Source organism: Bos grunniens, chromosome 11, assembly GCF_055505025.1.
Source record: "Bos grunniens cultivar Pamir isolate PY7600 chromosome 11, Bosgru_T2T1.0, whole genome shotgun sequence".
NCBI lineage: Eukaryota > Metazoa > Chordata > Mammalia > Artiodactyla > Bovidae > Bos > Bos grunniens.
In genome coordinates this window covers 86803526-86820719 of record NC_141175.1, presented here as the reverse complement: position 1 = coordinate 86820719, position 17194 = coordinate 86803526, and the positions used below count along the sequence as shown (strand labels likewise).

The following is a 17194-nucleotide window of genomic DNA, read 5'->3' as shown; positions in this document are numbered from 1 at the left end:
TGAAGTGATGGAACCAGATGCCATGATCTCAGTTTTCTGAACGTTGAGTTTCAAGCCAACTTTTTCACTCTCCTCTTTCACTTTCATCAAGAGGCTCTTCAATTTCTGCCATGAGAGGTGTCATCTGCATATCTGAGGTTATTGACACTTCTCCCAGTAATCTTGATTCCCAGCTTGTGCTTCATCCAGCCCAGCGTTTCTCATGATGTACTCTGCATGTAAGTTAAATAAGCAGGGTGACAGCATACAGCCTTGACGTACTCCTTTCCGGATTCGGAATCAGTCTGTTGTTTCATATCCAGTTCTAACTCTTGCTTCCTGATCTGCATATAGATTACTCCAGAGGCAGGTCAGGTGGTCTGGTATTCCCACCTCTTTCAGAATTTTCCACAGTTTATTGTGATTCACATAGGCAAAGCCTTTGACATAGTCAATAAAGCAGAAACAGATGTTTTTCTGGAACTCTCTTGCTTTTTCCAAGATCCAGTGGATGGCAATTTGATCTCTGGTTCCTCTGCCTTTTTTAAAACCAGCTTGAACATCTGGAAGTTCACGGTTCACGTACTGCTGAAGCCTGGCTTGGAGAATTTTGATCATTACTTTACTAGCGTGTGAGATGAGTGCAATTGTGCAGCGGTTTGAGCATTCTTCAGCATTGCCTTTCTTTGGGATTGGAATGAAAACTGACCTTTTCCAGGCCTATGGTATCTTCATCCAATGAAATACTATTCAGCAATTAAAAAAACAATTACTGATACATGCAACAACATGAATCTCTTAGACTTAATATTAAGTGAAAGAAACCAGACATGAGCGCACACTTTATAATTACATTTACATGAAATTCAAAAGTAGACAAAACTGATCGATGGCAATTTAAGTCAGAACAGCAGTGGCTCCTGAGAGCTGGAGATAGTAGTAACTAGGAGAAAGAACAAGAGAGCCTTCTGGAGTGCTGAAAATGCTGTTTTTCTTTATCTGAGAGGCAGTGGTCACAAAAGTATAACTCAATGAAAATTCACTGGCTGTACTAAGGCTTACATACTTTGCTATATTTTATACCACAAAATAATAATAATAATAAAAGTGACCCTAGGAAGAAACTTATAAAAACATTATTCTTCCTCTACATACATTTCTTTCTTAGAAAGCACAAGAAACCAAGTTTTTTTTCATAGATTAACATTTCCAAGTCTTAATCTCAGATATTACTAGCCTTAGAGAAAAAAGTGAAACCAAGTTCAACATCCCATATACTGATCCTGATATAGTTGTGCTTTTGGGAAATTATATGTAGCAGCACATATAATCCTTAAAGATAGTTCCTACTCTTGATCTCTGGAAGAAGTTCTGGGAGCAGCTCTTAAAATGGAAAAGAATAAAAACTACAGATAACTCCCCTTAAAGTGCCACTAGCAATTATGATACAAACAGTCAAAACTCATACTTATTAAGCAAAGATACCAGTGGGCAGCAAGAAAAGTTATCAGGTATGTACTCCTGTCAGTCTCTTTCAATTTCTCAAGTAAACAATAAAAAGTAAACACTTACAAAAGAACAATTGAGGATAAGTATATAAATGGACCAAACATCATTTTACATAATAGTTTTTAGAATAAAGGCTTTGGCATCAAATTGCCTGGCTTGGAATCCCAGCTGTGCCACTTACTCTGAGTTTCATTCTTCAACTCCAAGCTGAAATACTAATACAACTCCATAGTGTTACTGTGAATACTGCTATTGCTGCTGCTAAGTCGCTTCAGTCGTGTCCGACTCTGTGCGACCCCATAGACGGCAGCCCACCAGGCTCCTCTGGAGAATCCCAGGGACAGAGGAGCCTGGTGGGCTGCCATCTATGGGGTTGCACAGAGTCGGACATGACTGAGCGACTTCACTTTCACTTTTCACTTTCATGCATTGGAGAAGGAAATGGCAACCCACTCCAGTGTTCTTGCCTGGAGAATCCCAGGGACGGGGGAGCCTGGTGGGCTGCCGTCTATGGGGTCGCACAGAGTCGGACACGACTGAAGCGACTTAGCAGCAGCAGTAGCAGTATTCACAGTAACACTATGGAGTTGTATTAGTATTTCAGCTTGGAGTTGAAGAATGAAACTCAGAGTAAGTGGCACAGCTGGGATTCCAAGCCAGGCAATTTGATGCCAAAGCCTTTATTCTAAAAACTATTATGTATAATATCTATTAAATGCTTAGTAATCAGAATACCCAGAAATCAATAAAGATTCAAAAACTGTTACGTGAAAAGATAACATATGCCTCCTCATAGAAGAAAATATCATCTACGAAATGCTCTTGCCAAAAAGTCAAATCTGAGTCTGATCTAGGTTCAACCAACAATTTACAGGAAATTCACAAAACAAAAGAACAAGAAAACTGCACCAATGGGGTAAAATCAGCAAACCCAGACTGGGAAACTCTGTAAGACCAACAATCACATTTTTCAACAAATAAATTTACCAAGAAAAAGAAATGGAGGAAAATCTTAAAAGAATTAAAACCACTTTTTGCTAAAAATTATTAAGTACATGGGCATTCACTGTCTACTTTCATACATTAAAAATTGTTCACAAAAGTTTTTTAAAAAATAAGGAATGATTAAAAATAAATTAAAAAAATAAGAAACACTTAAAAAGGGAAGCAACTCTATAAAGGATCAAGAATCCTTACCTAGAACAGCTCCCATTACTTAGTGTTCAATATATCCCCAAAATTAAGTTTTACTAATTTAATTCTACTACATTAAGTTTCTACCTTCCTAAACTGATTCTTGAAATTGGAATCACTTTTATATGACCACTTGATCAACATTTTTCTAGCAATTCCTACTGACTGTTAACAGAGTAACCTACTTTTCTTTGGAAACATGTGATTCAAAAATCAGCTTACTAAAACTTATTAAGATTATCCATTGACAAATGGATTAAAAAAATGTGGTATAATCATATAATGGAATACCAAAGTAACAAAAACAATGGACTATCACAGATGCAAAAACTTAGGTAGTTCACAGATATGTTAATGAATAAACCAAACATAAACCCATATGGTATGATTTCATTCATGTGAAGTTCAAAAACAGACAAAATTAGCCTGTGGTGAGAGTTCAGAACAGTGGTTACCTTTGAAGGTATTAACTGAGAAGGCTACACTGTCTATTAGTTCAGAAATAACAAATATGACACATGTGTGGGCTGCTACTCCCCCTCTGAACAGCCACTACTAACTGATCAGAGATCAAATAAGAAATTGCACCTAAGGTGAAACTTGCTAGACAAGTGATCTAAGTTTCCTTCCCCTTCTAACATTCTGTCACCTACGTGGAATCAAACACACTTGCAGTGAACAGCCAGACACAGATAGATACAATATATACAAGCTAACTTAAGAAGTTAGAGCCTCAAAATACAGAAATTCATCATCTTTAAATGTAGTTTTTCTTTTTTTTTTTTTTTTTTAAGAATAAGTCATTATACATTTCTCTATTTCAGATGTAAAATTCTGGAAAATAATCAAGTGGAAAAACTTTACTGTATCTTTCTCAACTCCCAATTTCTGCAAAATAGTGTTCTTTAACATGAACTATATCCTTGATACTCAGGTGTATTTAAGTATGCCTGAAAAGATTCCTAGAAAAAGAATTCTGAAAAGCTTCCTGGAAAATCAACTAGGAATGTTTGCCTTATTACTTAATTTCAAGGCACATACACAGCCAGTTACAGATTTTACACAGAATTCGTACAGATGAACACCACGACAGATGTTTAGACAATTACGTAATTCTAAGTGTCACTTCCAGCACCTTCACGTGGCCTTCTGAACATCTAGCCTCTTCCTATAAAGCCGTTCCCCACTAAGTGTTCCACTCCAAAATTTCAATTCCTCCTTCTTAGTTCCTACCAAACTCTCATTCCCTCAGCCCAACTATTAGAAAAATATTCTGACTCAAGTCGGGGAGAAATTCTTTTTTTTTTTTTGCTTTTTTTCCAGGGAAGAAAGTTGAAGTCAGGGAAAGGGAAGGAAATAACAATTGTCTGGAAAATAACAACTGTCAAAAAGTGAAAATAGAAAGGGTGATTCATTAGTCAAAATAGAAAATAAGTGCTTACTATGGGCCAATTACTGTGCCAGGCACGAGAGACATGGTAATCAAGATAAGGCCACTCCTGACAGAGGTTACACTAGCCAGGAAAAATAAGTAACTAAAGTAGTATCAATGCAACACATGACCTGAGCCATACAGTCATAACATAGTCTTAGAAATCATGGAAGGCTTTCAGTGAAAAAATAAGCCAACAATACAGCAACATTTGAGAGAGAATATGGCATAGTCAAGGAACTGCAAAAACTACAGAGGTGAGGAATGAGGCTTAGAGATCATGGAAGGCCATGGAAGTCACTTTAAGGAACTGAATCTTACCTCAAAAAGAAAAATTCTCTAAAGGAGACTTATTTGAGGAGCATAAGTATACCTTTTCAGAAGTCTCTATCAGCCTACTTCACCCATTACTGCAAAGGTGATCAAGAAGGGGAAGGTGTGAGGAAATACAAAATAGGAGAGACTGAACAATACTCAGGAAATTTAAAGTACACTCAGACATTCTGAGTTAGAGTTACAATGCTTGGAACACATTGTACACAGGTGCTCAATCATATGCCTCAATATGTACTACCTGCAAAGAGGAATTATGGAGATGGGAGATGAAGAAGAATCAAGAGCTCAAACAAACTTACATTACTGTCTTAACTGAGAAGTCTTATCAAGAACTATATTTTTTAAAACTAAAGATACAGTTCTTACTGCTTTTTATCTATTATTTTTAAACAAGACTGGTTGGTAATTTTTGTGTTTAACTTGGTTCAATTTAAAAGACACTATTCACCTTGTTATACATATATCTAAGCATGAAGTCCAGCAGAAATGATTTCCCTTTACGGAAAGCTCCTGCCACAGACACCACTACTATGTTTAGGTCTCGTATGTGTTCCTGTAGTAATATCTGCTCCAAAGCTTCTTCATCAAGCTCAAAGTTATGGTCATCTTCATGTGCAAGGACAATCTGTACTGGACATGGTTTCTTCATAACCTCATCAGAGTTTACTAGGTCATCATCTTCATAATTCTCACCTAGAGTTAAAAAAGAGAGAAACAGGTTACTTTAATTCCTGCATTCTGAACTTTTTCCTAAAGGACCACAACTAAAGCAATATTTCAAATAACTTCTTCCCCATTATAGGTCATTTGGAAATAGTTACAAAAGTGATGCTCAAATACATACTGAACGTCTCACTCCCTCTGTAATATTAGGACCAAGAATACCAGTCACTTTCCTACTATATATACAGATAAGCAGCAATACTAAATATGGCCTCAATTAAGTCTTAACAGCTAAATGTGAGCATCACTGTTCATGAACACTGTATTCAGCCATAAACAACTCCTGCTACTGGATGCACACAGAAACTATCAATTTCACCTAATAATTCAGATTCCATTCTTCCCCCCAGACTCACCTGGAAAAATTCCAAGTTACAAAGACTAAAATATATATATTTATTTATGTGTATGAATATATATAAATATATACATGTGTGTGTATATATATATATAATTGTTAGGATCCTAAAAAGTTTTCCAAAATGGCATATGATAAAGCTAATGGGTCCTAATTTAATAAAAGTTACCTAAAAGAATAGCCTTCCTTATTAAAACAGAGCACATGATTAATGTTTCAGTGGAAGACACAAGAAGGACAATTAGTGAGGGACAGAGTTTCGTTTGCCTCTAGGACCCTTTCTCACCAAACACCATAAATACCCTTTCAAAATTACATAACTCCTAAGAAACAGCTAGCTCAGTTGGTAAAGAATCTGCCTGCAATGCAGGAGACCCCAGTTCAATTCCTGGGTTGGGAAGATCCCCTGGAGAAGGGAAAGGCTACCCACCCCAGTATTCTGGCCTGGAGAATTCCATGTCCTATATAGCCCATGGGGTCGTAAAGAGCAGGACACAACTGAGCGACTTTCACTAAGAAACAGCTACATAAACTCTTTTGTTCACCCAGCACACAACAAGAAGTTAACCTTTGCAGAAGAACTTCACTGAATAGTGGTGGAAAAGTAACAATCCTAAAGTTAAGGTTTCTATTTTGTTCCGTTCTGTTTTTTAAACCCACCGAATAGCTAGTGGTGGCCCAGTGGTAAAGAACCTGCCTGCCAATGCAGGAGACGCAGGTTAAATCTCTGCACAGGGAAGATCATCTATCTGGTAAAGGAAATGGCAACCCACTCCAGTATTCTTGCCTGGGAAATCCCATGGACCGTGGAGCCTGGCAGGCTACAGTTCATGGGGTCACAAAAGAGTTGGACACAACTTAGCGACTAAACAGCAAATGGCTAGTTTCAGAGGCTATGTACCATAATCCCTTGTCTGCCTTTCTTCCCTATCAACTGCTTGATCCCACTAGTACACTCCTGGGGGATCTTATCCTTTTCCCACATGAGTGTCTTTAAGAGACTCTCCCCCTCGCGCTTGTCTAAGTGCCAGTTTCCGATCTAAGGAAATATATAGCATCTACTACGTTCAACCCAATGACAGCCTCTCCTCTCAGAGGAGGAGACAGCCAGTCCACTGAGGAGTGGCTCATTATTAGTGTGCCAATATCAGTCCACAGAGACACTATTCTCAGAGCAAAGATCACACACCCACTTTAATGAATTTTTAGTCTCTTTACAAAAAGAAACATCTAGCTTATGTGATTTCCAAAGATTATTAGAGACTTCAGGCTTCCCAGGTGGCAAAGTGATAAAGAATCCACCTGCCAATGCAGGTTCAATCACTGGGTGGGAAGACCCCCTGGAGGGGGAAATGGCAACCCACTCCAGTATTCTTGCCTGAAATATTCCACGGACAGGACAGCCTGGCGGGCTACAGTCCACGGGGTCACAAGAAGTTGGACACAAGAAGTGGAGCGACTGAGTATGCACGCACATTAGAGCCTTTACCTTCACTTTATGAGCCACATTTAATGTACAAAGTAAAATCAACACTATTTCAAAAGGTGCTGCAAACAGTAACAATACAAAGACCAAGCAATTTCAAAGACTTAGGGTGGCACTAGTGGTAAAGAATTTGCCTGCCAATACAGGTGACATAAGAGATGCAGGTTCGATCCCTGGGTCAGGAAGATCCCCTGGAGGAGGGCATGGTAACCCACTCCAGTATTCTTGCCTGGAGAATCACATAGACAGAGGAGCCTGGCGGGCTACAGTCCATAGGGTCGCAAAAAATCAAACACGACTGAAGTGACTTAGCGCACACACACACATACACACATACATAAAGACTAAGCAATTTCAAAGAATTTTAGAAAATAAAAGAAAGCAATATTTAATTAAAGAGGATATTACCACTGCTTGTTCCAATGCTATAAAGATATAGCCAGGTATGCTATCTGAATGCACAAAAAAAGTAAACTTCCCAGGAAAAGTCTAACACAGTTAAATGCCAATTTAATGTATCATTAGGTGAGTCTAGATAATTACCACACAGTATGCAAACTGTGTGATTAAAACCTTCTAAGCCTAATTAGTAGTTAAGAATGAAGCAGGAAGCAAAACTGTCTAGATATATGTCTTTTAACTTCTCTGTGCCTGTCTTCTCATCTGTAACATGGGGATAGTCACAGCACCGACCCCATTAAGTCATCAGGATTCAATGAGTTGAAATATGCTTAATACATAGTAAGCATTATATGTGCTTGTCATAAGGTGACAGTAAATGGCTCAGGGGTAAAGAATCCGCCTGCCAGTGAAGGAGACACGAGATGAAAGTTGGATCCTTTAGTCCGAAAGATCCCCTGGAGAAAGGAAATGGCAACTCACTCCAGTATTCTTGCCTGGAAAACTCCCATGGACAGAGGAGCCTGATAGGCTACAGTCCACAGGGACGCAGAGTCAGACGTGACTGAGCACACACTGCACTGTAATTTTAAAATAATCAATCCCATAGGAGAAGCTTTTATTTGCAACCTTAGAATGCTAAATCTCTGCAGTGACCTTTAATTGACCAGTGTCGCTATGTAACATCACCATCTACCCATTTGCAGGTACACACCTGAGGCCTGTCCATGATACATTTCTCCTTTTCCATACCCCTAAATCTAACCAAGGTCCTAAATCTGTCTTCACTCAAAATCTCTACTGATACCATCCGTATTCTCATCACCACCATCTGTCAGGGAAATTAAATAAATAGTCTTGTTTAGGCTTCAGAGACAAAGCAAAGTAGACCTCTGACCTAGCTTCCAAACTGCCGGGACACTGCTTGGTCTGTGAGTGACCTAGAGTGACTGCCTGCTGTGAGTGCAAGAGTTGCAGACAAAAGGGGGGAAAAATTTTGAGATGGCTGAGCCCCTGAAGTGGGCCTGGCCAACCAAGCCTCAGGCTTAACAACATTCCAAGTTTTACAAGACAAAACAAACAGCATTAACAGGAAACTAGGCTTGCAATTGGAAAAGACTCTGATGCTGGGAGGGATTGAGGGCAGGAGGAAAAGGGGATGACAGAGGATGAGATGGCTGGATGGCATCACCGACTCGATGGACTGAGTGAACTCCCGGAGTTGGTGATGGACAGGGAGGTCTGGCGTGCTGCGGTTCATGGGGTCGCAAAGAGTCGGACACAACTGAGCGACTGAACTGAACTGAGGCTTGCAATTTGGTCACAGATTGATTATGATATCAGTGTGCATCCTGGGATTATAAATGGGAACCCCAAACTGCAATCTTTGACATCTCACCCACAGAGTGGACCCCTGGGACCTTTTCCCAATTGGGACTCCAGATGTGCTGCATCACGAGACTTTCTAGAGTTGTTTAAGTCTGAATGTTGGTTAAAACCAATTAGGTAATGTATCTTCTGCTCTATTTCTCTTTTCTTTTAATGTTAGTATATTCTTTTAATGTTAGCAACCTAGATAGCATATTGAAAAGCAGAGATATTACTTTGCCAACAAAGGTCCATCTAGTCAAGGCTATGGTTTTTCCAGTGGTCACGTATGGATGTGAGAGTTGGACTGTGAAGAAAGCTGAGCACCGAAGAATTGATGCTTTTGAACTGTGGTGTTGGAGAAGACTTTTGAGAGTCCCTTGGACTGCAAGGAGATCCAACCAGTCCATCCTAAAGGAGATCAGTCCTGGGTGTTCATTGGAAGGACTGATGCTGAAGCTGAAACTCCAGTACTTTGGCCACCTCATGCGAAGAGCTGACTCATTGGAAAAGACTCTGATGCTAGGAGGGATTGGGGGCAGGAGGAGAAGGAGATGACAGAGGATGAGATGGCTGGATGGCATCACCGACTCGATGGACGTGAGTTTGAGTGAACTCCGGGTGTTGGTGATGGACAGGGAGGCCTGGAGTGCTGTGATTCATGGGGTTGCAAAGAGTTGGACACGACTGAGCAACTGAACTGAACTGAATGTTAGCTAGATGATTCTCTAATAAATATTTGTATTATTTATTTATATATAATGAGTGGCTTATTTTGTTTAATAAATCCTTTAAACTTGAGACAAAAGTGAAAGCAAAAACACCATCCTAGCTCACTTAAAGTGGAACCAAACTGGTCTCCATTCTCGCCCCCTTCTCCAATCTAATCCTCACAGAGTAGCAACTACTAATAATATTAAATGCACTAGTGATTAAGTTACTCTCATTAAAATCACTGTTACAGAGGATTAACAGCTAAAATCGTACACGTGCCTCATAAAATCCTGTTCAATTCAGTTCAGTCGCTCAGTCATGAACGACTCTTTGCTACCCCAAAGACTGCAGCATGCCAGGCTTCCCTATCCACCACCAACTCCTGGAGCTTGCTCAAACTCATGTCCAACAAGTCGGTGATGCCATCTAACCATCTCATCCTCTGTCTGCCCCTTCTCCTACCTTCAGTGTTTCCCAGCATCACGATCTTTTCCATTGAGTCAGTTCTTTGCATTAGGTGGCCAAAGTATTGGAGCTTCAGCTTCAGCATCAGTCCTTCCAATGAATATTCAGGACTGATTTCCTTTAGGATGGACTGGTTGGATCTCCTTGCAGTCCAAGGGACTCTAAGTGTTTTTTCCAACACCACAGTTCAAAAGCATCAATTCTTTGGCGCTAAGCTTTCTTTACGGTCCAATTCTCACATCCATACATGATTACTGGAAAAACCATAGCTTTTGACTAGACGGACCTTTGTCATAAAACCCTGTACTCACTGCCAAATCTCTCCTGCCCCGTTTGGTGCTATTTCCCCTCCATAAACTACAAATAGACAAGCTAGCCTTTTTCAGAGCCTTATGCCACTAAGCTCTTTCTAGACTCATATTTCACCATGCTATTCCTCTGTGTGGAATGCTCTTTCCCATGCTGTTCCCCTAATTAATTCCTTACGCCTCAGTTTAAACGTCACTGCCTCATGAATGTCTTCTCCCAAGGTTCCCAGTCCCCCCACAAGCCCCCACATTCTATGCACCCGTCATTTGCATATGTATGTCAGTGCTCATTTATTATATGCCCCCTAGATTAGCAACCCTTGCGGAACACCCTCAGCTAGTTTCCCACTGTAACCAGAAAATAGAGGGGAAAAAAATCTAAGTTCCTGATCACAGCCTCCACAGTTCTGGGCAATCCAGCCCTCCTGCTGTTCCTTGAATAGGCCAAACCTGTTCCCTACCTTAAAATCTCTGTCTTGTATTCTTCCCCATCTGGAAAGCTCTGTCCCTGGAAATTCAAGTGGCTTGCTTCTCCATCATTTAGGTGTCACTGCAAATGTTATCTCCTCCATGTGGCTTTCCTTAGTCACTCTGTCTAAATTACAGATCCTACCCATCACTTTAACAGAACAGGGTTTTTCTCCCCCAGAGCCTTTTTCAGTATTTAAAAATGACCTTTTTTCATTCATTTACATGTGTACATCATCGCTCCCCCTCCTGCATAGAAGGTGCAGGCCACCAAAAGAAGGATCCTAATCACCCTGTTGACTACTCTTGCTCTTAGCATTTAGAAAACCGCTTGGCACCTAGCAAGTGTTTAATAAATATTTCTTGAAGGAATGAAATGTACATATTTTACTCAGGAGTTTTACACATGCCCCTTCCCACCCATTTTATAAGGAAATTTAACAATCATATAATTAGTTTGGGGAAATACTTCTAGCAACTCAAGAGTAGTATATTTATCACAAAAATCACAAATAAAAGTACAAAGATCTAACAACACATTTTAATTAAAAAGACCCTGGAGTAAGAAATGGCAACCCACTCCAGTACTCTTGCCTGGAAAATTCCATGGACAGAGGAGCCTGGTGGGCTACATACATACATGGGACCACAAAGAGCCAAGCACAACTGACCACGTACTCACGTGCACAATTAAAAGAACTCAAAACCAGTAAGTGCTAAAATATCACAATGACCAAATATGGAGATTGCTGATTTTGTTAAAACCAACAAGTAGTCTTATCTTTAATGTAAAGAAAGTCTTAGTTGGTTTCTTAAAAATAAAAACAAAAAATAACCATCTGGCAGGAAATCTTTGTTATCTTGAAATTTCACCTAAATTAGTTGGCTACAGTAGCCTGTTTTCCTTTAATATCATGGATAAAGATAGATATTACAGATACACAGGCAGCGTATTTGTCACTATTTCCAGTCAACAGATAATAAAAGGAGGTGTCGCCAATGCTGCAAAGATATTCTGGAGCACAGTCCCATGGCTCAGCTAACTTCACTCCCACCATACTTGCTAGACCAAGTCTGGACTACATATAGGCAAAGTATTTCATTCACAAATACTGATTTAGGCCACTGGAAAAAAAATTAAGAATTATATGCAAATTTATTTAGACTACCTGTAAATATGAATAGTGATCACCTACAAGCGGAAGTCTTTTTAAATTTAGCATTACTTAAGATTTTACGTAACATAACGTGTAACATGAAGTTGCTCAGTCGTGTCTGACTCTTTGCGACCCCATGGACTGTAGCCTACCAGGCTCCTCTGTCCATGGGATTTTCCAGGCAATAGTACCGGAGTGGATTGCCATTTCCTTCTCCAAGGGATCTTCCCAACCCAGGGATCGAACCCTGGTCTCCCGCATTGTAGACAGACGCTTTACCATCTGAGCCACCAGGGAAGTTTTTAAACTGAAGTTAAATTCTATGTGGAGAATACTGATTTCAATTTCCACTTTTCAGTACTAAGAGATTGCTGGGAAAGTAGGTTTCAGCCCGCCAATATAGCTTTCCTAATATACTTAACCTATTTGCTACAAATACTTAACCTATTTGCTACAAGGCCTACAAAAAAAAAAAAAAAAAGACACTACCTTTGTTTAAAAACAAAAGTCAGTATTTACCAAGGGTTGGGGAAAACAGAGATGAGTAGGTGGAGCACAGAGGAATTTTAGGGCTATGAAACTAATGTTACAGATATGTCATTATACATTTGCCAAAACCCACAGAATATACAACTCCCAAAAAAGTTGAAACCTACCGTAAACTCTGGACTTTGGATGATAATAATGTGTCAATGAAAGTTTGCTGACTATAACAAATATACCACTCTGGTGTGGGATATTGATAGGGCTGCAGGTGTGTGAGGAAGTGGGGGGCCCAGCATTCTTTGTGCTCTATTTTGCTGTGAACCGTTTTAAACTGCTTTAAAACGTAAAAGTCAATTATTAAAAAAAAAAGACACCTATCATTTTGCTTTTTTTCTTATATTTGCCAAACTCATACATTCAGTACATATTCCAACAGGAAAAGTGACACATCAGGACTGACCTAAGTACATTTGAAAACTTCAAGCTTAAGTAGAAGCTATACAATAAAAGGTGCTGTAAATCTACATTACAATAAAATGCTACTAGCATTAGGTTACATCAACCCAAAACTCAACTTGTAGAAAGAGAACCAAGTAAAAAGTATTTCACTTTTCAGAAGCAATGAAAGTATATTTTATTACTCACATTCCAAATAAAAACTTAAAACAAATTTTTGTGGAAAGTGGCCTGGACTCAGTGCATTTAGTCTATTTACAAAAATTAGCTATTCAACAAAAGCAAAGTGATATTTTGGTGTCTGGTATTTATTTGTTCCACATCCACACTCTGTAACAAAATAAAAATAGTATATAAGTGCTCAAAAGTTTATTTCAGCACATATTTTAAAAGCTTTAAAGACGTTATATCATGGTAAATCTATTTCTAGATATTTATTACAAGAAAATAAATAAAGATACTAACAAAGATATACAAGTTGGTTTATCAGTGTTATTTATGGTAGGGAAAATTAATGCTGAATGTCTCAAAACTGGAAACTGGCCTAATATTTTAACTACATATTCACATATTATGCAGTTTTAAAACACATATACACATTTAAGAAATTAAAGATATCTTTAAGACTGGTATAAAATCACCAGGAAAAAGGCAGATCACAAAGTAGTACAAATCTTCCCCAATTCTGTTTTGCTTTGTTTTTAAAAACACAGGCTCACTTGGGAGTTGCAGTGGGAGACAGAAACATTTGAGGCTTCTTCTTTCAGTCATTAGAATAACTGCTACCAGACTGGCCCTCTGCCACAAACTATAAAACTAAACTAAATATACAAGGCATCTTTTTTCAAGCACTGTACAACAGACAGAAGAATCCTTGGGAAAAGATCACACCCCCCACCCCCCCATCCACAGCCACTCTGCGCACGCACACATACATACATCCACGGCCACTCTCTGCCTAGGAACAATTTCCTAAACTAGAGTGGGGAACCAAAGCACAAGCAAAGATCTGAGTTCAGGACTACTAAAGGCAGTGGGATGGGAAGCTGTGAGGCAGGACAGAGAAAAAGGAACTATGCAGAAGTATTCATTGGAAGGACGGATGCTGAAGCTGAAGCTCCGATACTTTGGCCACCTGATGTGAAGAGCCATTAGGAAAGACCCTGATGCAGGGAAAGGCAGAAGGCAGGAGGAGAAGGAGCTGACAGAGAACAAGATGGTTGGATGGCATCACCAACTCAGTGGACATGAGTCAGAGCAAACCGGGAGACGGTGAAGGACAGAGAAGCCCACCATGCTGCAGTCCATGGGGTCGCAAAGAGCCAGACACGACTGAGACTAAACACCACCAACACAGAGGCAGAGCCCAGAAGTCCCTGGCCAAGGGTGATAAGCTTCCCAGGCACACTACACAAGGCTCACCAAAAAGCAGCAACCACAGGGTTGCAAGAGCAACAGAGATACCAGAAGTCAAACTGTACTGGGACGCTGTGACATTTTGGCCCAGCCACTGTGGGCAGAACACCTCAGGCAGAAAGCTAAAACACCAGGAATGCCATACCTTAGATTCAAAGCCCATGCTTATCTATTTTTAGATCTACTGAAGATTCACCCAAACAAAGCCTAACACTAAGACCTGAAAAGAGAGGAGACACTTCGGAGATTTAGTATCCCCAAGTTAGGAGGATTTCCTCTAAGCTTTCTACAGAGTCATACTAAAAAGATAACAAAGTCAAGCCTATAAAAGGTCAAGAGCAATTCGTAACTGAACTTTGAGCCACAACACAAATCAGACAACAGAATCCAGAATCTCCAGAATGCTAATGTACAATTAAAGAACATGATCAGAAATCATCAGAAATGCAGAGAAGAAAATGTGGCCCACAGTAAAGAAAAAAAAAAGCAGCTGCAGAAAAACAATCCTGCAGTGGCCCAGATGTTCAACAAAAGCGTTAAAGAAGACATTACAAATATGTTCAATAAGCTCTTAACAAGTGAACAGTTAGGGAGTTTCAGCCAATAAATAGATGAATAGAAAACAAATGAATATTCTAGAGCTGAAAAGTACAATAATTAAAATGAAATATTCACTGGACAGACTCTGGTCACTGATGAGAAAGAACTGACTCATTAGAAAAGATCCTGATGCTAGGAAAGATTGAAGGCAGGAGGAGAATGGGACGACAAAGGATGAGATGTTCAGATGGCATCACCAACTGGATGGACATGAGTTTGAGCAAGCTTGGGGAGTTGGTGGACAGGGAAGACTGGCATGCTGCAGTCCATGGGGTCGCAAAGAGTCATACATGATTGAGTGACTGAACTGAACTGAGTCAAATGTTACTAAATTTGGTGTCAGAGACTTAAAGATCCAAAAAGCAAACCTCAAATAGGGTAAACACAAAAAGAAAACCACATCAGTCAGACTGCTAAAAACCAAAGATAAAGGGAAAATTTTTAAAGAAATGATGTGGTGAAGAAAGTGAAAGTCACTGAGCTGTGTCCAACTCTTCGAGACCCAATGGCCTATACAATCCATGGAAATCTCCAGGCCAGAATACTGGAGTGGGCAGTCATTCCCTTCTCCGGGGGATCTTTCCAACCCAGGGATGGAACCCAGGTCTTCTGCAGGATTCTTTAGCATCTAAGCCACCAGACAGTAAAGGGAATAATTCAAATGACTACTTTTCATCAGAAGCAATGGAAGCCAGAAGACAAAAAAATAATATCTTTAAATTAAAAAAAGAATGCCAATTGAGACTTCTATATTCAGAAACTATTATTGAAAAATGAAACCAGTATATAGACAATGAGCAAAAAAGCTACACAAATTTGTCACCAGAAGATATGCTTTACATGAGATGCTAAATGATGTTCTTCATTCTTCAAGCTGAAAAGAAATGATACCAGATGGAAAGCCTCCTCACTCCTTCCTATAGTATCCAAAGTAGCAAATAAATGGATACAAAAATAAAAAACTGGTTGTTTCCCCCAAGTAATGTCCTTAAAAGGTAATTGATCATATAGAACAAAAATATAGACTGCAATGTGGGGTTTATAAAGTATGTAGAAGATTTTTAAAAATTATGACAAATAGTCAATATTCTCATTTTGACTCAAAATCAATGTTTTAAAATTAAGGCATATACATTTCTCTTTCACACTGTCTTTGAAATTCACTGTGTATTTCACACTTATAGCACCTTTCAACTCAGACATTAAATGCTTATTAAAAATACATGATCACTCAGATTTCATAAAATTTACAACTCAATAAGATTCACATACACAAGGTGTTCCCAACATAAGTTTTCCAATAACTGAATCAAATACCAAAAAATCACTTTCCATTCATATGTAAACCTATACTGACAAAATTGTTTTTAAAACATAAACTAAAATGAAAATTTAAAACTCATTTCTTTAGTCACAGTATCCATTTTGCTTTAATACGCATATCCTTGACTGAGACTGATCATTTTTCTATGCATATTTGTTTCCTCTTGTATGAACTGTCTATTCATAATCTAGGCAGCTTTAAGAAAACACATAGTCATAAACTGTAACCCAGAAGTTACTTTAACTCTATGTTTAGTCGCTAAGTCGTGTCTGACTTTTGCGACCCCGCGAACTGTAGCCCACCAGGCTCCTCTGTCCATAAGATTTCCCAGGCAAGAATACAGACTGGATTGTCATTTCCTTCTCCAGGGGATCTTCAAGACCCAGGGCTTGAACCCACGTCTCCTGCTTGGCAGGCGGATTCTTTACCACTGAGCTACCAGGGAAGCCCCTTAATTCAACAGTAGCAAATTATTAAATGCTTAAACAGTATATTTTGCAGACAGTTTTTTAAATTCAAAAACAATCATGTGCTGCTTGCATATTTTAGAGCACAGAGGGGTACCTTGTATACAACACATAATTTAACGCTGAAAACTAGAAGATTTAGTTGATGTACAGCTGCTTGCATAATATATCAGTGATTTACTTCTTACAGAATGCTCAGTCAAGAATGTTTCGTTTCAATTTAACATTATAAAGCAAACTGTGTTTTTCCCATTAGAATAATTGTGGTTCTCTCAACTGAATGGGGTTAAAAAGCTGGAACTGGCTGTAAACACACAACAGAACTAGTTAAAGTCCCATTGCTGCCTCTCTTACAGACATACAGACAAAGCCTCAGAAAGAAATGGTTCTATTTTCAATAACCCTACTCTGCTTCCATGACCTTTATTACAATTAATATTACCACAATCAGGGTCAAAATTCAAATCTATAACTATAAACACTGTGAACAACTCAAAATTAAGGATCATCGGCTAATGAGCTGAGGTTAATAATCCAGCAAAAAAAAAT

General features: G+C 39.1%; 1 protein-coding gene across 5 annotated transcripts in view; it reads right to left on the bottom strand.

The window, feature by feature from the left end:
* The window catches only part of ATL2 (atlastin GTPase 2), a 67343-nt gene that overhangs the window by 33722 nt on the left and 16427 nt on the right, over positions 1–17194 (bottom strand). For 3 of the 5 annotated variants that reach the window (XM_086327397.1, XM_086327403.1, XM_086327398.1), the window contains exon 2: positions 4899–5143. The exons of the other annotated variants lie outside the window; for them this stretch is intronic. In XM_086327397.1, coding sequence (XP_086183523.1) covers positions 4899–5143 — 245 coding nt within the window. The remainder of the gene's footprint in view (positions 1–4898; positions 5144–17194) is intronic. 5 annotated transcript variants of the gene reach the window in all.